Here is a 24,868-nt window from a genome sequence, read left to right as displayed (position 1 = left end):
GGCACGAGCTTCTTAAACAGCTCCATGTCCATGCGCGTGAGCTGCTCCGCGAAGTGGCGGTGCGGCACGTGCGGCAGCCGGTACGAGCTGGTGTGGTGCGCCGACAGACGCATGCCCGGCGCCAGGCACACGCCGCCGCCGCCCCGCCCCGCCCACCGCCACCGCTCATGCCGTTCCGCTCCGCCCTGAATATCGCTAACTTCTGTAACACCTGAAGCAAACATCCACATTTAATATATAGGCTACCTTCATCTATTATAATGAATCCAAATATTCTAGTAAATATAATTATTGTAAGTATGATCTCAATCTCAATGGATCACAGATTTATTTTACATATATCATCTACTAAAACCGTATATCCGTATCCCGTATAATGAATAAATAAATCAATTATTTAATAAAATATTATTGGAGTAAAATAGTTTTAAGGATTATCATTTTTAACCCCCGACGAAAAAAGAGGGGTGTTATAAGTTTTGACCGCTATAGTGTGTGTGTCTGTGTGTCTGTGTGTCTGTGTGTCTGTCTGTGGCAACCGTAGCTCTTAAACGGGTAGACCGATTTGAATGCGGTTTTTTTATTATTTGAAAGCTGGTTTTCTAGCGATGGATCTTAGACATGATTTATCAAATCGGTTCAGCCGTTTCAAGATCATCAGATCTTTTGTTCGCTGCGGTAGGAATCTTAACGCATAATGGATTTTACTTTACATTCAACATATTTGGGACCTAAAATTTGAAACACCCCATGTATGCTATATAGCTATGGCAAGATATTGGAATTCTCGGCTGATGCTGCAGCCAGGATATCCAGAACACTAGTAAGGTACACTCTTAATAAAACTATAGCAGATATATCGTGTTTGGGTTCGTTTTGATCAGTATTTGATTCTACAAACAAATGCAATGGTGGCAACAGGATGAGCTGATGCTGCAGCCAGGATATCCAGCACAATAGTACACTCTATAAAATAATAGCACATATGTCGTGTTTGGATTCGTTTTTGATCAGTAAATTGATTTACATACAATGCAGTGGTGGCAACACGACGACTGATGCTGCAGCCAGGATATCCAGAACACTAGTAGGTACACTCTTAATAAAACTATAGCAGATATTCGTGTTTGGGTTCGTTTTGATCAGTATTTGATTCTACAAACAATGCAATGGTGGCAACAGATGAGCTGATGCTGCAGCCAGGATATCCAGCACACTAGTACACTATAAAAAATAATAGCACATATAATGTTGTGTTTGGATTCGTTTTGATCAGTAACTGATTCTACATACAATACAGTGGTGGCAACGCGACGAGCTGATGCTGCAGCCAGGATATCCAGCACACCAGTATACTCTTGAAAAAATTAATAGCAGATATGTCGTGTTAATTCGTTTTGATCAGTAATTGATTCTACATACAATGCAGTGGTGGCAACACGATGAGCTGATGCTGCAGCCAGGATATCCAGCACACTAGTATACTCTTGGAAAAATAATAGCAGATATGTCGTGTTTGATTCCTTTTGATCAGTATTTGATTCTACATACAATGCAATGGTGGCAACAAGATGAGCTGATGCTGCAGCCAGGATATCCAACACACTAGTACAGTTTAAAAAAAATATATATCAAGTTTAAAAAACATGAAATAAAAACTTAAATTTAAAATTTAAAAACCCCCGACTTAAAAAACGCCAGCAAAAATAAAAAATAAAAACGCCCGAAAAAAAACGCTGCTTGAAAAGACAATTAAAAAGTAAAAAATTATTATGCGCTACCTAGCTGTTGCCGCGACTTCATCTGCGAAGAATTCGTTTATCTCTATCCCGCGGGGACTATGCTGATTTCCCGCAAAATTAGCCTAAAGTTAATTTAGTATAAAGTATCTAGTAATATTTTTTTTATCTAAGCGTTGTCGGTGTCGGGGACGCTAAGGTTAATACTTTAAAAAAATACAACATAGTTTTCATGTTAACCTTAGCGGTCCCCCGACACCGGACAACGCTTAGATAAAAAAATATTACTAGATACTTTATACTAAATTAACTTAGGCTAATTTTGCGGGAAATCAGCATAGTCCCCGCGGGATAGAGATAAACGAATTCTTCGCAGATGAAGTCGCGGGCAACAGCTAGGTAGCGCATAATCATTTTTTTCTTTTTAATTGTCTTTTCAAGCAGCGTTTTTTTCGGCCGTTTTTATTTTTTATTTTTGCTGGCGTTTTTTAATACCCTATCAGGGTGTCGTGTGCCTACTATTTAATAATAGTTTTGTTTTTTTATTCGTCTGGAAGGCAAACGAGCAAGTGGGTCTCCTGATGGTTAGAGATCACCACCGCCCATAAACATCTGCAACACCAGGGGTATTGCAGACGCGTTGCCAAACCTAGAGGCCAAAGATGGGATACCTCCCGGGCCAGTAATTTCACCGGCTGTCTTACTCATCACGCCGAAACACAACAGTGCAAGCACTGCTGCTTCACGGCAGGATTAGCGAGCAAGATGGTGGTAGCAATCCAGACGGACCTTGCACAAGGTCCTTCCACCTGCTGCTGCTGCTACTACCTGGTATGTCACCTAATGTAATGAACATGACGTATAAATGAATAAATAAAATAAATTATTTTTCTCAAACATGCTCGGAAATGGATGGATGGATGGACGGATGGACGGATGGACGGATGGACGGATGGAGGAATGACGACGGACGAATGGATGGACGGACGGACGGACGGACGGATGGATGGATGTATGGATGGACGGATGGATGATGGACGGATGGATGGACGGACGGATGGATGGACGGACGGACGGATGGACGAACGGACGGATGGATGGATGGACGGATGGACGGACGACGGATGGAGGACGGACCGGACGGATGGACGGATGGACGGATGGACGGATGGACGGATGGACGGATGGACGGATGACGGATGGACGGATGGACGGATGGACGGATGGACGGATGGACGGATGGACGGATGGACGGATGGACGGATGGACGGATTGACGGATGGACGGATGGACGGATGGACGGATGGACGGATGGACGGATGGACGGATGGACGGATGGACGAAGATGGACGGATGGATGGCGGATGGACTGGAAAAATGGATGGACGGACGGACTAGAATTTTAGAATAGAATAGAAATTCTTTGTCACTCGAATGATTTACTCACTCACAATTGTGATGGATTGACGGATATAATAAATCGAAACCATTTCGAGAAATAGACTTTGTGAATCATATTCCAAAAAATGTGATGGACTGAATAAATGAATGGATTTAAGTAATGACCCTCATTTCCTCACATTGTCTCGTCACAAAAGCACTATACAAACCTCGGTCTAGAACTCTTAAGCTGGACAGTTTGAAATCTGCTGTCCTGTAAAGCGAACTGACAAAGATAGAACTTTAATACATGATGCGCACCCGGCTTTACATGTCATTTATCGTAAATACGATATGACGAGTATTTCCAATGTAACAAAATAAATTATTTAATGACTACGTTACAAGTAAATACAAATGATGTAATATAGATTTAAAAAAATATCATTTACTATCGAATGTAACCAAACATAGGAATAATGAAGCTGGGTGAAGAGCGATAAACTGTTGCATGGTTCATTTTAGGGGTCCATCCCGGGAATCCTCTCGGTTTTAGGTCTCGAACCACACGGTGGAGACTCTGAACACAGATTACTAATATGAACAAACAGTCTGGTGATTTTAGAGTAGATTTATTTTTATTAGTAGCAATACCGACTTGTAATTGTTTCAGTCAATTATTGGAACAAGTAAGTATTTTCAAAAGACATCCTTATTGACGATGGTGGGTTCAAAAAATATCTTTTTCAGAAGATTGTTTTAAAAGTCTTCTTTCACCCGGGTAATGAAAATTCAATAAGGTTCAACTTTAACTATGATATTAAAATTTTATAGGAAAGAAAGTATTATAATGATAGATAAGTAAAAAAATAAACTTTATAAGTACCTCCAAAAATGTACCACGTTAAAACTTTAAGACTAGGTAAACTGTGGTTATACTGTGATGATTAACACATCATATTATTAACGACGATGCATGGAAAAAACTTCCATCACATATTTATATCCTCTACACCCCAAGCGGATTCATTGCATTACACTAACTAAGCCATAAAAACGGATAGAAGAAGATTATGCGACTCTTAGTGAGGAAATAAGGAGCAAGACCCTAAGCTGCTTGAATTATTTCAAATTGTAAGCCACAATTATAGACGAGAATCCAATACTGGATTACACTGTGACGCATCCAGTGATTTGTAAAAAAATAAAAAAAAATCCAAATAAAAAACAAAAAAAGATTTAAAAAAATTCTTTGTCAATAAAATAATAGTTTGTCATCCAATTGTAATAGACGTATCTGCCAACTTGTAAAAGTATCGATTATCTTATATGTTATTTCATGTGTTTTTGTTTACAATAAAAGCCATCTCTCACTCCGATAAAGAGTTTACAATAGGCAGGTACAACACAATAAAATGTGATAGAGATTATTTAATAAATTATAAACCACTTATTTGGCAGACCGTAAATTGAAGCCTCATTTAGACGATCCAAGGACATACATGCGAGTTGCGCTACATGACAGACTGTTACAGGGCAGGTATGTAGTGAAACTTGCTTGCAAGTTTCGCATTGTTCTGGGGTTCAAACGCAAAGACTCACCGGTAGGTAGCAAGAAACACGTTGACGTAGGTAGACTCGAGTTCGCCGTCGTCAGTAGCCAGCGCCTCCACCAGCCGCTCCACCGTGCCCGCCTTCACGAAGCGCACGCGCACCGTCTCCCACTCCAGGTGAGAAATCTCGTCGTCAGATTCCTGAAAATGTATATTTTTGCTCGTTTTATATGTGTAGTAATAATAAGCCTTATCTTCGAGTAGGTATGGTACGTAATTAATGAGTAGGTAGGTATACTTAATGCCTAAAAGAATGCCATAAAAGAGCCATGGAACGCAGTATGACAGGATCATACAAAAAAACAGAATAAAGATGAACAACTAAGGGCAAAAACAAAAGTGACAGATATACTAACCCGAATTGACCAGCAATAGTGGAGGTGGACTGGTCACATGATGAGAGAAAAACAAGAGAAATGGAGTAGGATCATAACAGATTGGTAACTCAGAAATGGTAAACGAAGCAGGGCAAAACAACAAAGGAGATGGGAAGAGAATTAAAACTCACAGCGGGACCCAACTGGAGAAGAGTTGCTCGCGATAGAGTACAATGGAAACAACTGGAGGATGCCTTTGCCAGGAGATGCGCAGACTTAAGAGATATACTATAAGATGTGGAGAAACAGAGCAAATAATTGAACAAGAAACTGATACTTTGTCAAATAAAAACAATACTGATGAATATGGACAAAATATGGCAATAGTAACACAAAGTATAAAAAAAAAATAAAGCCTCTCCCACCACGGCCCGTCACCGAGGGAGAAAATGACTACCACCCTCAAGCCCAGAAGCTGGATGGAGGAGGCCCTTGCCAAGAGGCAAACTGAATTGCACCCAATTCAGAATAAAGGGGCTTATTATTATTATTATTATACCTAATGCCACTCTAAATAACCCCTTCTTCGGGTAGTCGGGATAAAATCTAATACCAGGGAAGGTACGATTAAATAGAATTAAGGATTCTATATTACTTGTAAAAAAGTAAGTCTTCAATTTAAATTTTGAGGATAACAACCAAAGTCGTACAATCTCGTATCTAACTTACAGCTCGGTAACCAAGAGTTTTTCTCACAGAAAATGAAACTTCTAAATTCAAATTCTCAGCGGCGGCACGGCGCCTGAGTAATGTATTCATGAGCTGGAAAATAGGCGACGTACGTAATTCCACCAGGTAATGTATGTAAAGCAGATATATTATGTATGTAATGTAGGTAGGTACACTTTATACATACATAGAATCGAAATCTCTGGAATCTACGAACGGAAAATATAAAGATGAGTACGATATTTAACAGGTTCTTTGTTACATTACAAGAGTGCCTTTTCATTGTCGTATGTCTAATACTTGCTAAATATGTAGGCAGGTAAATGGAAAGTTGGTTATACATAATAAATATGATCAATGTCGTATGAAATTTTATCATATTTGTTTCATGAACGTATCAGATTAGGGATGAAACTTCGTTCATGAATCATATTTGATTCATAAGACAGGGAACCTATATTCAGTGTAGAGATGTTGATAATAACGGTCGTATTAAAACTAACTTTATCATTTTAAGTCTCTAGGCCGTGTTTTTTTTATTTCCGCTAAATTCAACAAATGGCTCCGTTCATTGATATAGCTTACGTACAGTCACCTGCATTAATATCTGCCACAGCAGAACGTGCAAAAATATCTGACACGTCCTACCGGCTCTGGAAATAGAGTCGTATCAGATATTTATGCACGCTTTGTTGTGTCCCATATTGGTGCTGGTGACTGTACCACGTAATTAAGTTTTTTGCTAAAAGGAAAAATAATCCTACATTATACTAAATATGGAATTCACAGTAATTTTAAAGGTCAAATTATAAAATTAACAAACTTGACGAGTGACATAGACGAGAGAGGCTAGACAAACTCGTTTTTTTAAATATCTTTTACCAAATAGGTATGTATGAATCAGAAACACTTTAGATACAAACTTAAAAAAAAATATTACGTCATAAATTATAGAAAGAGAGAGAGAGAGAGAGAGAGAGAGAAACATTTATTTACACATATTCGATACACATAAAAATACATTACGGACTGTTTTCACTGTTTCACCACGCTTATTCGTGAAATGATTTTGGTTATTTATGAACAGCAAGAATTAGGCCACTAGTGTTCTAGAGAAATGAACATCATTTGACCTGTAGAACGTTCTTTTAAAATTAACGGAAATCAAAAATAGCACGGTATATATTTTTCGCACAACAACAGAAGACTACGTTGCTCATCCAAGATATGGAACGTTAAGTTTTTTTTTACTATATCGTAAAACGGTTGCCTTATAACGCGACATTGCGATTAATAGCTCAATAACATCCTTCACTTTACGAGTCCATACTCATAAACAGAAGTACCTATCAACAATATAATGTATTATCAAAACAATTGTATCTTGTTTGGAGCAGCTGCATTGTTTATTAGTTTGACATGGATTAACTTCTGTTGCTGTAACCTACAGTGGAGTCGACGTGTCGTCATCACTTCCTATGTAGCTGTAGGTAGGTAGTGCCTTTTATCACAGCATTTGTGTGCCTATTAGGTACCTACTGGCAACTCAATGGCTGCCATCCGGGAAGTAAATGAAGTCACTATTGTAATTAAGTATTTTAATGGTCATTAATGTCAAGTACTTGTAAATATAGCGCATAAACAAAGAAAAAAAATCAAAGAACGAATGAAACAATTAAAAGTGAAAAATGTGGTCATAAACATCAGAGCAGTCTCAGTACTCCTATAAGTGTGTGTTAAAAAAAATGTTGACCACTGAACTTCCAAAATAAATTATGGAGACTATACCTACTTAAAAAAAAAGATAAATCATGACAAAATTACCTAACTCTTTTTTTAATTTGACAACAACAACAAACAATTTTCCAGCACAATACTTAAATGAGGTTTCCTCGCTCGGCTGTTCAGTCTTGAACAAAGAATGAGTAAGTGAGAATTGAGGTATCTACGAGTACTTATGACTCACTCGTTCATTAACCGACCGTGACTAAAATTTATGTTGTTATATGAATCGTGTTATCGTCAGCGGGAAGCAATTTTTGCAATTATTTGAACAGTGACGAGACTAGCAGAAGGTTTTTGGAGAACATCGAGGCTCATGTTGTATGTTGCCCATACTACGACTATGATTGGTGGACATGTTTGACGTGTGAGTTAAATTAACTAAAGGTGGACTATGGAAGGAAGCGGCAGTGATATACGAGTATAGAGCAGCAAATATTGTACAGTCACCAGCAACAATATCTGACACAACAAAGCGTGCATAAATATCTGATACGACTCAATTTCTAGGGCCGATAAGACGTGTTAGATATTTTTGCACGCTCCGCTGTGGGAGATATTAATGCAGGTGACTGTACCTACTTATGTCACTGACACAGCCTCGATTTATCATCCACCTGTCGCGGCGACTGTAATCCTTATTTCGCAAGTCTACCTTTCCTTAGGGATACTCACACTGGATGCGCTGCGCGTGGGCCGGTGGTAGCGGACCTTCTTGAGGTAGACGGTGTAGACGGCGCCGTCGACGCGCTCCTCGCCCCACAACCGCCATGTCGGCTGCTGGAACACACCATCATCAGGTCAACACAAGTGATCAACTCACAACAACTCTTTAGCATCTTTGTAACAAAACAAGAATGTAACGGCTGTCTCTCAATGCTTCATTGACTAAGGAAAAGATAAACGTAAAACACACATGTTCTAGACGATAAGATAACAAGGGGCTTTCCTTAAGTGTAACCGTTATAAGTGTTCTTACATAATCATCATCAACGTAATGAGCGAACAGCACGGGCTCGGCCTTACTGACGCCGCATATCTTCCACATGGCCCATGCTCGCGACGTCACGCGCGACGTCACGGTGGCTCAGCTGCGCGTCTCAGCGCATCACGCTCGCTTTCATTGCGCACACCGCGCCGTGCAATTGATTAATGCAAATCAAATGATCCTGTAATTGGATCGATCAGTGCGAGGCGAGGTGAGGGAGAACATACGCGCCGCGCGGACGTGCGTGCCGCCGGTGAAATCGCGGCTGGGGCTCCGACGGCGGCCCACTTGCCGGCCGCATCCGGCTCGGCGAGACTCCTCGCTTCAATTAACCGATTTACAAGCGGTTTTTGCCTAGCTATCAGCTCGATAGCCGCCCTTCTCGCAGTTACACACGATTTAACACCTCCGAGCTTTAACACCTCTCCCTTGCTTACAAAGCTCTTTCTAAGCAACAGGTACAAACTACAAACGATCATGTATTACATATCCGAATAAGATTTATTAACTTCTATAATATCATCACGTTTCACTTCAAACGTTATGAAATTTTTAATTTACATGTTATATGATCATCGCATAATAAGTTGACGGTGCACTATGAAGAACTTTCACACTGGTTTATGCTATTATAGCTGAGACGCGAGCCCTGATGGAATGTCTTGTTACGCAACACAGTTATTAACTTTTCGCGATAATAACTATACATATTTTAAAAGCAGTTCGAAAGTTTGTTGTCTGATCCCATAAAGTCTGCGAGACGCTAGTATAGCAGCGCGCGAGCGTTGAGCTACTGATCACATCGCAGAGAGATCGCGTGAAAAACTTCAATAGAGCATGTCAATAATGCTTGACGTGCGATGACTACCCGGGTGTTAAAATGCAGTAATCACACGAGCAAATACGTATAGCACAAAACACGTGCCCGAGGCCCGAACGGATTTACCGTCTCTAACAAGCTTACATCAAACCGTTTCTCTACACATGTCTACGGTACATCACATTAAATGATGACAAACGAACTATTGTATAGTTTGGCTAAAACTTTGAGAATACATATTACTTTCATTAGAAGTTTCAGTTCTATAGGTTTATTTGATTTGATTTGCAATTAGAGCAACTAATATAAACCCGGTTAATCCGAATGTATCAAGACACACTGCAGTGTGTCAAGCAAATGTAAATTTGAAGAAAAAGAAATCTGTTTTCTGACACACCAAATTTCAACTCAGTTCAACCACCGAAAGTGGGTAAAATTTCATAATAAATTAGTAATCTTCTATAAAAAATATGGTACAGTCACCAGCATTAATATCTGCCACAGCGGAGCGTGCAAAAATATCTGACACGTCCTTCCGGCCTTAGAAATAGGGTCGTATCAGATATTTATGCACGCTTGTTGTGTCAGATATTGGTGCTGGTGACTGTACCTACTATTGAATAGCCACAAAATCAGCTTAGACAACCCATAGAATTGGGTAAGGACATATGAATAATAATATGGTTAGCCATCTCTACGCTTCGTTCAAGCACCCAATGGTACCATCAGCCAAATAAGTGGTCTATCAATTTTCAAACAAAATCTTATCAAATTAATATGTCGCTAAAGACAAACTTTCAAGTTGACAGACACGTCAATGGCATTATTGTTTTTTGACATGCGAACGATTATCAACTTTAGGGTGGTAGACCACATATTTGGCTGATGGTACATGCCAGTGAGTGTACTTGTCTGTGTCATTTACCCTTGACCTCTACCTTTTCCATCTACAGACTTCTATGTAGCATGAGCACCCATACAGGTCAGGATTCTACTTATAAGAGTAAAAAAATCAACCTGTCGCTAAGTATAAAAAACCTATGAAACGCAATTCTTGAAAAGTTGATTGTTCTACGCTAATTACAGCGTTAGCTATTTGATTGCAATTACTTGTAGATTACCGTCCGGCTCTATCTTGTCGTTCATATCTCCAAGTACCTAGGTTAGGTTCAACTTTTTAAAATTAAGTAAGCTAAGGTAAAGGGTAAGGGTAAAGTAAGGGGTTTCCTTATTATTTTTTTAAATACGACATCAAATTTTCTCTACACAGATGATATTTATTTTTTTGTCGCGGTAATTACGCCATTGTAAACGTACGAGTACCTTCACTGTCCCAACAGTTCCCATTTTTAATTTTATGTCATTAGCTAAGGTGTCATCGATTGGGCTTTAGCGAGCTGAGCACTAAGACGTTTACCTTATTTCATGTAGCATACGATAATTAATGCGGCCGAACAATTCCGACATTTGTAATAGTTAAAGATATCAAATTTATCGATCAGGTGTGCAGCATGGCGTGCGTAGCTACTAAAAATAGCAGACGCTAAGAGTAGGATGTCGTCACCACCCTGGGCCGGGCCCACACCGCACAAAATGCACCCACACCCACCAACCCTCTTCTAAATATAAGTCTGGGGTTTGAGTTTGTTTTCGCTACTTCTTCGGACTCTCCGCAATAAAGCTACTTTGAGCATTATAAATTAAAGTTAACTTTAAACTTAAACTTATCCAAATAAAAACATGAAATAACGTAATTATTGGCAAATACGGATACTCACAGTACTTTTTATTATTTTCACAATTCTACGCGTTTTCACCTTCATACTCGTAATAACAATAAGATAATTAACACAAGATTCCACCTTGCTTTGATACTATAGGTAGTATTTTATTTCTAAATAACACGTTAACCACAACATGGTTTTAAAATCATACTGGACTCGGAGTACTATAATCCCTACATGACAATCGGGGAAACTACGTATAATGTGACGCATAATTTCAGTTATCCTATCCTACATTATTATTTACAATGACGTTCTAAGCTTACTCCATCAATACCGTCATACGCATAATAATCTCAACTTCGTGTGCCCCTAAAATGAACAACTTTACTTGTTTACCACCTTTATATGATGACGTACGTTTTGATATGTATCAACGCCAGTGTTGTACAGTGGTTTGCATAAAGGTCTTTTTATGTTGCATCGCGATACTACCTATCCCATTTGTTCCATTGAATAAAGACGTTTATAATTTTACTTTGCTAAACGCTCATATGAATGGGAGTAACCCTCGTCCAACCACGCTCCGCTTATCTTATCAAACTTGGTTCAGCAAAATTAATTAATAATAAAAATGTAACACACTTACATAAATAATTCTTTGTGATTTAATAATAATAATAATAATGATAATATATCCTTTTATTTTAGGCAACTTAGCCCATACAATAGACCTGTACCTATGCTGGCTTGCTGGAAGACCTATTCCGCATTGCGCTACCTACTTATATGAGATTTTTTTTATGTGGTGATCATAATATAAATAGATCAGTAATAATATGAATCTGTCATTGTTAACATTGTTATAGCTCAGTATCTAAAGTTTACCTAAAACTCCTGTAAACAATAGCTACAGAGAACGATACTCGCACATCAATGAAGACCCTCGATAATTACTATGTAATTTGGAAATCGAATCAATAACTATAAAGTTGTAGAACATTTCGTTTTAAAATGGTGACACAGAAATATACAATTTAATATTAATTGATGTCTTTAAGCAAGAAGCATACATGGTAAAATTAAATTAATACAAACTGAATCTCTCTACTTCTACTGTTCTATCCTACTAGAGTAGGTATACCTGTCTATTTTGAATGAGCCATTTGTGAAGATTTTTTAATGTTTGTTAATCGCGGAATAAATTGCGCGACTCATACAAGTAATTGGGATACAATTTGGCACACAGATAATTTATGAAGTGAGTTAACATGGAATAATTTTCATTTCTGAAAATTCCATAGTTCTCGCGGAATGTCGACAAACTAATTCTTGACAGGCAAAGTTGTGGGTAATGGATATAGACTGCAATACAATTAGTGTAATGTAGCACAAACGGAATGAATTTGAATGTCAATGTTTTATAGCCCATCTTACTAGAGTAATGGCCCTGCATAATTACAAGTTAAGACAGCAGCAATAAAGAAAGTCACGTTCAGTGAAGTTGACAGTGCGGAGGGCTGCGCGTGCGCCGGCGTGACGGACGCGCTCGGCCGGCGTCGCGCGCCCTGCCGCGCCGATGCCACCAATACCACGCCTTTGTCAACTACATCACTTTTCACACTAGACAATCTTCTTTAATTCCGTATTATATTATGTTCAGATTTACGAATATTCTTTTTTGCAGAGCATAAATTAGTAAAATAATTTATCTTCCAACTATGCTTTAATTTCATCATAACCGCACTAAATACCCAGCACAAAGCGGGACTTTTCTGCTCTAGAGCAGAAAAAATGTATGCAAATCCTTTCTTGCATTGTTTTAGATTTTTTTTAATTGCACCACCAAAGAGGTAAGTAACACAAGTATTTTTGCTTTAAAATTAGCCTGCATAGTATAAAAAAATTTAGTGGTAGGTTGGTCAACCTGACGGTCTTATGAATTTTGTCAGATTGCGTACAAAAAATTGTCGCTACCAATCCTACCAAAAACAATAAGTAGTAAACAGTAAGTATAAGTGTGTGTTTGGTTGGCCAACCTGGTGCTCATCCGAAATTTGACAGATTGCAGGTAAAAATATCTGCTACTGGCACTAACTCTGCCAAAAAAAGTAAAAACAAAGAAAAAGAAAAACAAATTGGCGGGAACCTTGCGAATTTTCCGTGGACATTTTTTGAGAGTGCGAATGTAAACTTACAAAAATGGAATCATCGAGTGCTAGTGACATTTCTTTCCTATTTAGCATTTATTTATACCTACCTAGTGCTATCCACGCGTGATTTTGTCAAAATTATCCATTAATGACATTGTAATAAGAACCACGGCACGCGTCATCGTGAATGACTCTACCTATAGTTTAGCATAAGTTTTTTTTTTGTCCACTAATCCTGTAATAGTTGAAAGCAAAGCAGATTATGCACCTCGCATTAAGTAATTTATATTGCTCTCGTGCTTTTTAAAGCCCTCGCTAACGCTCGGGCTCCAACTCGGCACTCGGTTCAATAATAAATAACTTTCTGCTTGGTGCAACAATCTACTATTATACCTACAGGACGAAAGGGGGGGCAATGGGGATAGGTGCTTACATATAGGTATGTATACAGTCGAGAAAACTGTATCACGTCACGTATGTACCAGGATGGAACCTATTCACAATCAATTTCAGAACGATTTCTTAGACAGATGCAGAGCCGGTGAAATAACTGGCACTTGAGGTATTCCATCTTAGGCCTCTAGGTTGGCAACGCATCTGCAATACCCTTGGTGTTAGAATTCAGTGGCGTAAGTAAATAGATACTAACTAAATGCTCGTGACCAATACGAGTAGATATCTACCTAAGTAAACTATTCATAATCAGTATAGGTTCTAGTCTCTGACCACATAGGAGGATTTTCTGTTCTAGAAGGCTTGGCTAACTTATATGTGCACTTTTGTGCCAACACACAAAAACGTAAAACACTAGAGGTAAATGTCGGTATTGCTTTGCTGTGTGATGTTTCCTAAAGAAACGCCAAGTAAACACGCGCACCCATTTCCTTATTTGTAAAACGACATGCTTGACAGTCAGCGGTCCCCGGCCGTTGCAACATAGTGCTACAAGCTTGGTGGATAATATTTAATTGTGTATGATTTCTCAGCTCTCATTACAAGTTGTCAATTTTTCCAAATACTGTAGATGTTAGTGAAGTGAACGATGCGAACTTACCCTAATACCTATACGTCGTAATTTATCCTTAATTAGGTGGGTACTAACAATATTTTAATGAAATATGAAACTAAGCACGTTCTTTTTCTTTAATGTTAACATCTTACAATAAATATGTGTGATTTCTGATACCTACAGTCAGATAGCGCATTGTAGAGTCAGGTATGTTAAGAGTAAAAAAATCTGCTTAACATTCCAAGTACTTACACGAAATAGTGATGAAAAGTAAATTTAGGCAGAAAAACATAAAAAATAATGAATGAACCGAGTCCGCAATAGGTATACCTAGTCATCGACCGGCAACTTGTTCATGGAATCAGCACTATTTCTTAGAATTCGAAACCACTATAAATTGAAAGTAGCACATACTTGTAACAATACCCAGTTTCGTAGCGTGACACTGATTACTTACGCTCTGTTCGCTTCGAATTGTTTGACGAACAATCGAAGTGAACTAATCTAATCAAGTACCTTGTGAAATCTACGAGTAAATGTGTTATGTACACAACCTACTCTCTATAACTGCTAACAGTGGAAATTTGTACGAAACCCTCGGTGCACGAATCAGACTCCTTGGTTTGCCTAGACTAGACCATTTTTCTATTTAGGTATCCGTTTGCATAACTACTTTGAAGTGCTTATTTCTGTTAGAAGCTATCAGACATAAACCGTGGTATACACATACAATGGATTTAAAAGAAAAAATATAACAGCCTAGTAAGCTTTACAACTCAACGATTAATACTTAGTCAATCAAAATGTTATATATTGAATATATACCACATATTAGAGCGGAGCCCTACACTGCGCGTGGCACGAAACGCCCTTGCTTGGACGGTGTTTGTTTATTTCACTCGAATATTTTGCGATTCTCATTTCTCTATTTGTTCCTATACCCTACTTCTATGGAGCAATGATCTGGACTGGAATATTTTGATTTGTTTGGTCGAAAAATGGATTTATTACTAGTACACTACTACATAAAAAAGGAGAATGGTGCGAGCGATGACAGAGGTCATCGCCCCAACACCTCCGCAATCGATACTCATCGCCATCGAGCATCGGACCGAATAGCCGCCGAGACGATGCCCTCGAGCTGACCTAATAGATGTTTTTTTTTTCATCTAAACTAGTCTTTAAACTTGATTTAAGTCGCGGCAGTGTTTTGCTCCAAAGTTTCAACGAAACCAGCTTCGGACCCACTAGGTCATTACCACTAAAAAGGCTAATTGCTAAATCTTAAATTCCACGCAACCCTAATTAACAATAGCTCTCTTGATTAGTGCGCGACAGGATGTATAGACAACACCCGGTGTCATACAACTGTAGTTTGTAGATAAATTGGAAGATACAATAAACTGTACTGAAAAGTAAACTTTTAATTTTTGACGAAAGGTTTATTGTATTAAAGATCTACGTACAAACACAATCCTTGTTTCAAAATAAATTAAATAATTTAACTTAAATCATTTAATTAACAAAAATATGATCATGATTCACTAGTACTTATGTATATAAGGTAAACGTACGAGTACTCGTCACTACCCCAATAGTTGGCATCTTAAATCATAAGTTATTATCAATACAGATGACAGCAGGGTGTCGCCTGTTGGGCATTAGCATGTCGAACACTTGGACGTCTACCGTAAGGAAGACGTAGCGTGTAAACGCTAGTATAAACTAAACTGGAATCAAATTAAAGTACGAACGTGAATCATACAACTTTTTTCATTGACTTGGCAGTGGTGAAATCCTTCAAACATTCAAATGAAAAACCTTCAATTTAAAAATCTTTCGTAAAAGGACATCGCTATTTTTACCTTTAGCCTTGATAGAATTCCAATTACATGCGCTGGTCAGGGACAGCGGATAAACGGGTACATGACAAAGAGTCCCCGCAGGGACTCAGGGCCGCCCTACATGCGCGGTCCTTGCGCCCTCACCGGCCTTGGGGCCTCTTGACCTACTCTCTACGATTTGCAAACGAAGGCATAACAGGAAAAATGGGATGATACAGCAACGTTAAATGATAGGTCATCATCATCATGTCAGCCGAAAGACGTCCACTGCTGGACATAGGCCTCCCCCAAGGCTCTCCACTCAGACCGGTCTTGTCTAATAAATGATAGGTATTAAATATTATTTAAACTGAAGTCAGTTTTTTAAGTAATTCCGACGCGACATTTCGTGTCGAATGAGATAAATTCTTAGCAGATTTTATACTATTATAAGCCAAAAACAATGAAAATTATCTGTATAGAAAGCTTAAGCCAAGCTGAAGGTCTTGTTATACGAACTAAAAAGTCCAAAATGGGCGTTACCTACGAGTACATCTGGTAAATTTTAATTTTTGTTTCACTATATCCATACAGTCGAGGAAACTGAATCACGTACCTACAAGGGTGGAACCCTTTCACAGTTAATTTCACTTTGATTTCTTTGGCAAATAGCCAATGGTGACCTTAGTCGCACAAAGATTCCACCCTGGTACGCGATTCAGTTTCCTTAATAATCGTGAAAGCATCTAAACATATTTAGTAGGTAACTTTGTTAACTACTTAACGTTTCCAAATAAAAAGTAAAGATGATAATACGTTTCATATTTATGAAGAATAAATGTTGTAATGGTATAGAGGCAGTCGGGGACTGTTGGCAAAGTAATAAAAGGATTTTGTTTTGGAAAGTTTGGAGATCAGCCAAAACGCTTTGAAGTTATGCGTTGCGGAGGAACACAGGAGCGGAGTCAATGTCCTTTAGATCTAGGATTACCCAATGCTCGCTAAATCGGACATTCAACCCAAATCACAAATGAAAATTTATTCACACATGTAGGTATAAAAATAAAATTGTGGGCGGACTCGTATGCTCGTATCTATTAGTCGTGGCATTGATAAGCATTGAAATAACGATTCGTTAACGTACAAGATTTATCCGCAGCGAAAATGAACGTCGCAATTCGATGTGTTGGTCGTCTGACCTTTGGTTGCGGCCAATTTGCTCAGAAACTAGTGTACCAATTGAGTTAAAAATTTGGAAGTCGGTAGCTCAAAGACGTACATGAATCAATGGCGGCCATAGTCTTATTAGCAGATAAATCAGAAAAAAATGTAAACTACATCGTGTGACATCCAATCCCAGCCTATATACGTCCCACTGCTGGGCACAGGCCTCCTCTGAGAACATGAGGGCTTGGGCTATAGTTCCCACGCGGGCCCAGTGCGGATTGGGAACTTCACACGCACCATTGAATTGCTTCGCAGGTTTGTGCAGGTTTCCTCACGATGTTTTCCTTCACCGCAAAGCTCGTGGTAAATTTCAAATGTAATTCCGCACATGAATTTAGAAAAACTCAGAGGTGCGAGCCGGGGTTTGAACCCACGACCCTCTGTTTGAGAGGCGATAGGTCAAACCACTAGGCCACCACGGCTTTTTTTAGATAGGTAACTATTCCTATGAAGAACAAAAAATACTACTAAATATCGCTGATGCTTAGCCATATAACAAGGGTCATGCCAAAAGAAATTAGATATTCAAAAACTACAAGGTTTATTTTATTATTGATATCTATTTTTTCGAAGTACTCGCCATGAGCACGTATACAATTTTTCATCCGGGTAAACTGCGTACCGTTCGGTTCAAAAGGTGTTTTCTCCAAAGAACACTTAAATTGTGGAATGAACTTCCTGTCCTGGTTTTCCCAGCAAGTTACAGCATGGAGATCTTCAAAAGGGGTATAAAAAGGTTTACGCAGGGTCGGCAACGCGCGAGTGATACTTCGGGTGTTGCAAGCGGTTCTAGGCGGCGGTAATTGCTTAACATCAAGCGGGCCTCATGCCTGTTTTCCACCGACGTGGTATAAAATAAAAAGAAAAAAAAAAATAACTTGGAAAATGTCAATGACCATTCTTCTTTGGGTACCTCAGAAATTTCATAATTATAGGCAGTCATAGGGAATTCTTCTTTGGGTTCAAATCGCCTTCCTTTAAATGTTTCTTGAATTTTTGGAAACAGGTAAAAATTACAGGGTGCCAGATCAGGATAATACGGCGGGTGAGGGAGTATAGTGAAATTTTTCGAACTAAAATAGTCGAGTGTTCTGGTAGAAGTGTGCGGGGCAACGTTGTCGTGGTGCCAGAGCGGTGCTGGGTTATTGACTTTGGCCACTCTTGACACACCAAGCTAACAAAACTTGTGGAGCAAAAACTGTCACACAGCATTCTGAGTTGACATTTCTTTGATTATCTAGCACTACAGTCGCAATATGCCCTGTCTTGCAGAAAAATGAGGCAACCATTTGTTTTTGTGTGCTTCGTGCTCGGCGACATTTTGTTGGAGTCAGTTCATCTTCAAAGCACTATACAGTGCCGGCTTTAGCACTTCCAGCGTCCTGGGCAAAATTGACATGACGCCGCCAGCTTTTAGGTATTTTCTAGAAGGCATAGGCTTCAGGCGCCCCTTTAAGTCCGGCACCCTGGGCGGGCGCCCCACCGCGCCCTACCCTAACGCCGCTACTGATACCATACCGTTGACTGCCGCTTTGTTTCAGGATCATTGTTATACAACCATTTTTAAAATTATAGCTATTTAATCAGCCTTCACGGTGGTGTATAACTGACCAGTATCAATATCAATCAAATAAGCATGGAGTATCTAATTTATTCTGGCATGACCCTCGTATTGCATGAAAACTCTTGAAAATTTAAGCCCATTTCACTTTAAATTCACAAGCCGTCATAGTAGGTACCTATCAGGCGCAAAAGGCACTACCTAACCTACTCCGTCCTATCCACGAGCTGCATTCCTGTGTGCATGCACCGACACCGACGCTCACATAACTCAAGCCTTGACCTGCATTGCTAACGAAGCCAAGACATCGCACGATAACAATCACCACTGAAAACAAACTACCAAAATAGAAACTCAAGACTATGTTGTTTTCCATTCGCAGAATTAAAATACCGACTCACACGACTAGACTAGATGCGGCAAATAGTTCCCAGTGCCAGGAGGTTCACAAATTATAATTTCACAATTTATCACATTCAGAATACTTGTATGCCAAAACATTGCATCCTTGTGTGTCCTTACATTAAATAAATCAGTTACTTACTAAATTTTATTTTATTAATTTTGAGTTTTTATTGTTATTATTATTTTTCAAATTATAATTATTTCCTGATATTCTATGAGCTGTAATTTTATTTAGTTTGACATTGTTTTATTTAATTTTAATCTAATTAATAATCTATTGAATCGAATGTCTTTAATAATTAAAATTTAAAATGATCATCCTTAAAAATAGTCATGATGTTATTATTATTATTGACTGACTTAAATATTTGTACGCCGCAAGGCAAAACATGCAAGAACAGGAAAAGAAACCAAACAGCTGTATTTTATGTAACTCGTGTTTTAACAAATATTTTTTTTTATATTTTTTTATCTTTTATCTTTTAATGTATCATCTGTACTCTACTGAACCCTTCAACTATTTTAAAGTTCTGAGTATTGCAAGGAGAACTTTACTTAAGGTTTTAGGTATTATTTTATGAAGCAGTAGGTAGTGGTGAATAACTGTTTACACAATTGAATTTAAAACCAATGAAGTTAAGAATGAATCATGAATACATGACGTGACTCCAATATTGTTTCACGTAAATAAGCACTTTACCAAGTTACTATGATTTATGAGTAATATAGCTATGCAAATACATATTTTTGAATCACATTGATCAGATTGGTAATTCGGTGGAATCATCTATTTCCGGTGTGATAAATGAGCAAACATATTCTATAGGTAGTATCTCATCTTTTTGACATTCAGTCTTTTGACGCAACAAGATAAGATTAGGATAGAGTCAAGATAGATATTTATTAAAAGGCATTTATTATTCCTTTCTTTGTTGTTAGCCAAAAAAATACATAACATCATAAATAAAAATTGTCAAGCGAAATAGGCACAAAACATATATCTGCCTAATCCAAAAACCGAGATTTTTATGTAGAGTCGATTTTAAAGTGCATCCCGCTCCAGTCTGAGCAGGGGCCAGCTCCGTTAAAAAACACACATGCGGGAAGTGATTTGCACCAGATCCTTTCGTGCTGCTCCTAATTTAATGGATAATGCTGTAACTAAGTGTTTTTATCCTATTCGTACGATTGCTATCGCTAGATTTAGACAAACATAAACCTTCAACCACGTAACTGTATGTCATGCGGATATATTTTAAGACTTAGGTCCCCAAAAAAACTACTACAAGTTATTTGTCATCCCAACGATCGCTATACCTCAGTCCTTTGTGACATTGCAGCTTACCTTGACGTACCACCTCGTCTGGGACTTTCTGTGTCTGGGGCGGCGGCGGTCGGGGCTGCGCTGGTCGGCGCGCGCGGCCGGCGAGCGCAGCGCGTGGCAGCGCGCCGCCAGCGCCTTCGTCCGCTCCGCCAGCGAGTGCCGCAGCTCCCCGCCGCCACAACCCCGCACCAGCATTGCTCAACCACCCTCTACTACTTTCACAGTCTCGCTGTCGTCTTCATCGACAATGCCGCTCATCGCGATCTGCCTTAACACCGGCACTGCGGCTTTTCACTGGTTTTATATTGTAACTGAATCTTCTACTCTGCTATAAATTATCTTATTATAACAGTACCTAATCATTGTCAAATCTAAAAGTGCATTCTGGTTTTCAATCATACTTATTCATATGTATAAAGCAAAGCATTTGATCCGAAATAGACGAGCTTCATTCATATCATCTAAATGACGACCCAAGGTCTGGGTCGAATGATAAGGTCAAGTTACATTCATTTATGGTTTCTGTGACTAATGTTCGTGTCACTGTGTCAAAGGACAACTCAGGGAATCCCACTATCTAATATCAAAACAATGCGTGGCTCGTTTACCACAATACTACGAGTATGTTAAATAAAATTGACATTCTGGTAGCTAGTGGGTATTTGAACAAAAGTCAATTGATTTGATACCAAGGTAGCGAGGGTAGCCTGATCACACCCAATAACTCGATCTAATAATTCATAAAAAAAATAAACTTCTACAATAGTGTTCTTTTTTCAACAGTCAATTATTTCAACTTATCGGGTTTGACCAGGGAACCCTCGATATTTCACCGTTAATAATGATACTTTTTGCAGCCCATGAAAAGATCTGTGTACCCTGGATTATGGGGGACCAAGTTCCTAACGCCTATGTAACATGTACCTACAGAAAGTGGAAACGTAGTTAACCATTTGGAACTGGAAGCTAATAGTTAACCAGTAATGTTTATTTAATTGTGCTCTATCGCTATAATACGACCCTGAACCACGTTATCGACGACACATCATGAACCTAATAAACGTAGCAAACTATCTATTAGTGGTGATGTGGATAGGTAGGAGGTAATAGATAGTCGTCAAATGAACGAGCAGAGCAGTGTCTACGGACTAGGTCGATATCTGTCAAGGAAATTGGATAATTGAGGAAGGGAGCGGCTCGCCTGCCGACGCGAGTTACATGCTCCACTCTTCAGCCAACACGCCACTTAAAGATTGTCTACTCGTATGGAGTTGATACATAAGTTATAAGTTATCTATATTTTAGCATAGAAACAGTTAATTAGATCAATTAATTTGTAGACAACATTTTAATACTCAGGATTGGGAACTATGGTCCAAGCCCTCTTGTTCTGAGAGGAGGCCTGTGCCCAGCAGTGGGACGTATATAGGCTGGGATGATTTTAATACTCAGCAAGCTGACAAAAAAAATACGATTATTAAAATCTACAAAATATTTAGAATGTTGTTGTCAAGTTTTTGTTTTTTTATCAAGAATTTAGTAACTATTCACCAGGAGAACTGATCCAATGAATGGATTCGAAATGTAGTACATACTCGGGTGACTCTAAAAACTGTAGATGACAGGTCTCATGCTAGCGTTGTAGTAGCTTGCCAGATATGAATACGGCTATAGGGCTCATTAAAGTATGACTTTACATACATAGATAACGAATAAGACGCATTTGCAAGTTTTTAAGCATGTTTTCCTTATCAATTGTGTAAGTATTTGTTTATCCTATAAGTTACGAAAGCAACTCTGTCTGCTGAGTGTCTGTCTGTCTGTCTGATTTAGATGAAAAGTATGGCGATAGTTTTAGACTGAGAAGGCAGGGAAAATTATCCCGGAAAATTCAATAGTTCTCGTGGAATTGCGATAAACAAGGTTGGTGGTAGGACCTTGTGCAAGGTCCGCCCGGATTGCTACCACCATCTTGCTCGCTAATCCTGCCGTGAAGCAGCAGTGCTTGCACTTTTGTGTTTCGGCGTGGAGAGTAAGACAGCCGGTGAAATTACTGGCACTTGAGGTATCCCATCTTAGGCCTCTAGGTTGGCAACGCGTCTGCAATACCCCTGGTGTTGCAGATGTTTATGGGCGGTGGTGATCTTTTACCATCAGGAAACCCACTTGCTCGTTTGCCATCCAGTCGAATAAAAAAAAATTGTAAGACGAAATCGTAAGCAAAAAAATCGGAGTCCTCATTACTTACAAAATATGCGGATGCTATGCATTGTTTGTTTATGCATGCCAGGTGGTGGATGCATGCATGTGAGTTGAAGTAGATATTTAATAAGTAAGCAGTCGACCAAATCTTGTGAACGATTTGTGATTCTCGCTCTTAACAATACCACGTAGAGTATTTTTTGGCAAATCTTTCGATAGGGACAGGACAGGTGGCGAGCGAGGGGATCGGCCGTCAGGTGTGAAGGGCCAAAACTTGTATTCCAAATGTTACCTGAGCTTCAAAAACTGTACCTACTGCTTCCTATATATGGATTGCACATTGAACAATGCATAATTCACGAATTACTTGAAATTTAGGTCATTCATGACCATGAGTACTCTTCCGTACCAGGACTCATCCATCTCTTCCGCTATTCCGCTAATTCAAATCGGTCAGTAACTACGGAGTCTACAATACTTAATACTTTGTTCCGAGAATGAGGTATATGAATCAACATCTAATGTCATTTAAAGCATTAACGATGCGTTGTCACTCATGCCGTACTGTTATCTATCTCACATAATCATTTTCAATGTTTTGGTAACGACGCTACTTTACGTTGCATTTTATAATTTTAGAAGGTTGCATGTTAAAATGTAAATAAACAAGGTTAACTGGCCATTCACTGAACAACATTTAGAATTATTTTTATATGTAAATGGATGTGTCAATCTTGCTGAAATATATCGGATCAACTGTTGTTATGTATAACATTTATGATTGAAAACCATAACATTAACATTTTTTACTATTTTTTTGCATCTACTTAAACTTGACAATGACTTCTTACCCACTACCGCGGTAACTACGGAGTATACCAACTATTACAGCCTTATTACCATACAAATTATCCACAGTGCAAAAAAACACCGGTTCACTTTACAACAACACTAATGACACCGTGTGATGAACACTTCGTTCATAAACACCGAATCGTTTCTAAACTGAACTGAGCTGATCACTTTAGTTGTTAATAAATCGTCACGAAATACGAGTAAAAAATTGAGCGCGAAACGCACTTTAATGATAATAAAATAAATAAATAGAGTAACTGTGACAAGCCCTTCCGAACGGAGCGCCCGGCGCGCGTCGTCTGAGACTGAGCGTGAACGCTCGCGCGGACGTCGAAACAAGGAGTCTCGCTCAAAACCACGCATGTGCGGGATTTTCATGGGTTTTCCGACTCATCACAGAAATTATATTTCGCGCAAAAGTAGTCGTTCAGTTAGCAATTATGATTTTTTCCTTTTTAGGGTCCCGCAGGCAAAATGGCAAAAATGGAACCTTTATAGTTTCGCCATGTCAGTCCGTCTGTCTGTCCGTCCGTCAGTAGGCGGCTTAGCTTAAGGCTAGAAAGCTGTAATTTTGCAAATACATATATTATGTAGTAATTATGCCAACAAAACGGAAAAATAAAATAGGAAACAATTTTTAGGGTACCTCTTTCATAAACGTCGAGTGGGAATGATTTTTTTTTCTCGATTTTAACGTGATTTTAACAATAACAAGGAAAAGTAGACTATGTTTGCTTGAGAATTATTAAAATTTAAGAGTAAATAGCAGCCTAACCCATAAAATATACCTAATTGTAATATTCCGTACAGAATCCATAGAAAAATATTACTTGTTTAATGTTTAATACGGATACATAGTATGTTTTTTATAACGACTACGGAACCCTATCTTGGGCGTAACCGAAAAGCTGTTGAAAGGGTTTTTTTGTTTAAAGTTCGGTTGAATTCCTACATACAGAAGGGTAAAGTAGTGGTAGTTATGTCTAGGTGAATAATAATAAAATAAAAAAATATTTCGGACCTTAAAAACGCTTATTATGGTTAATAAAACACAGAACTTAAATTAAAAAAATTAAAAACCCCCGACACAAAACAACGCCAGCAAAAATTAAAAAAAACGCCTGAATAAAAAACGCCGCCAAAAAAGACAACTAAAAATTAAATAATAATTATGCACTACCTAGCTGTTGCTCGCGACTTCATCTGCGAAGAATTCG

At 38.7% G+C, this 24,868-nt stretch overlaps 1 protein-coding gene across 1 annotated transcript in view; it reads right to left on the bottom strand.

Annotated features, from left to right (window-relative positions):
- The window catches only part of LOC141426109 (uncharacterized), a 25,211-nt gene extending 1,266 nt beyond the window's left edge, over positions 1-23,945 (bottom strand). The window contains exons 1-6 of the mRNA XM_074084971.1: positions 23,910-23,945; positions 20,616-20,919; positions 8,236-8,340; positions 4,722-4,873; positions 3,350-3,393; positions 19-211 (exon numbers count right to left, since the gene is read on the bottom strand). Of these exons, the coding sequence (XP_073941072.1) occupies positions 19-211; positions 3,350-3,393; positions 4,722-4,873; positions 8,236-8,340; positions 20,616-20,789 (668 nt within the window). The 5' untranslated portion in view covers positions 20,790-20,919; positions 23,910-23,945. The remainder of the gene's footprint in view (positions 1-18; positions 212-3,349; positions 3,394-4,721; positions 4,874-8,235; positions 8,341-20,615; positions 20,920-23,909) is intronic.
- Between the last annotated feature and the right edge of the window lie 923 nt (positions 23,946-24,868).

This window comes from Choristoneura fumiferana, chromosome 3 (assembly GCF_025370935.1).
Source record: "Choristoneura fumiferana chromosome 3, NRCan_CFum_1, whole genome shotgun sequence".
Classification (NCBI taxonomy): Eukaryota; Metazoa; Arthropoda; class Insecta; order Lepidoptera; family Tortricidae; genus Choristoneura; species Choristoneura fumiferana.
This window is presented reverse-complemented; position numbering and strand designations above follow the sequence as displayed.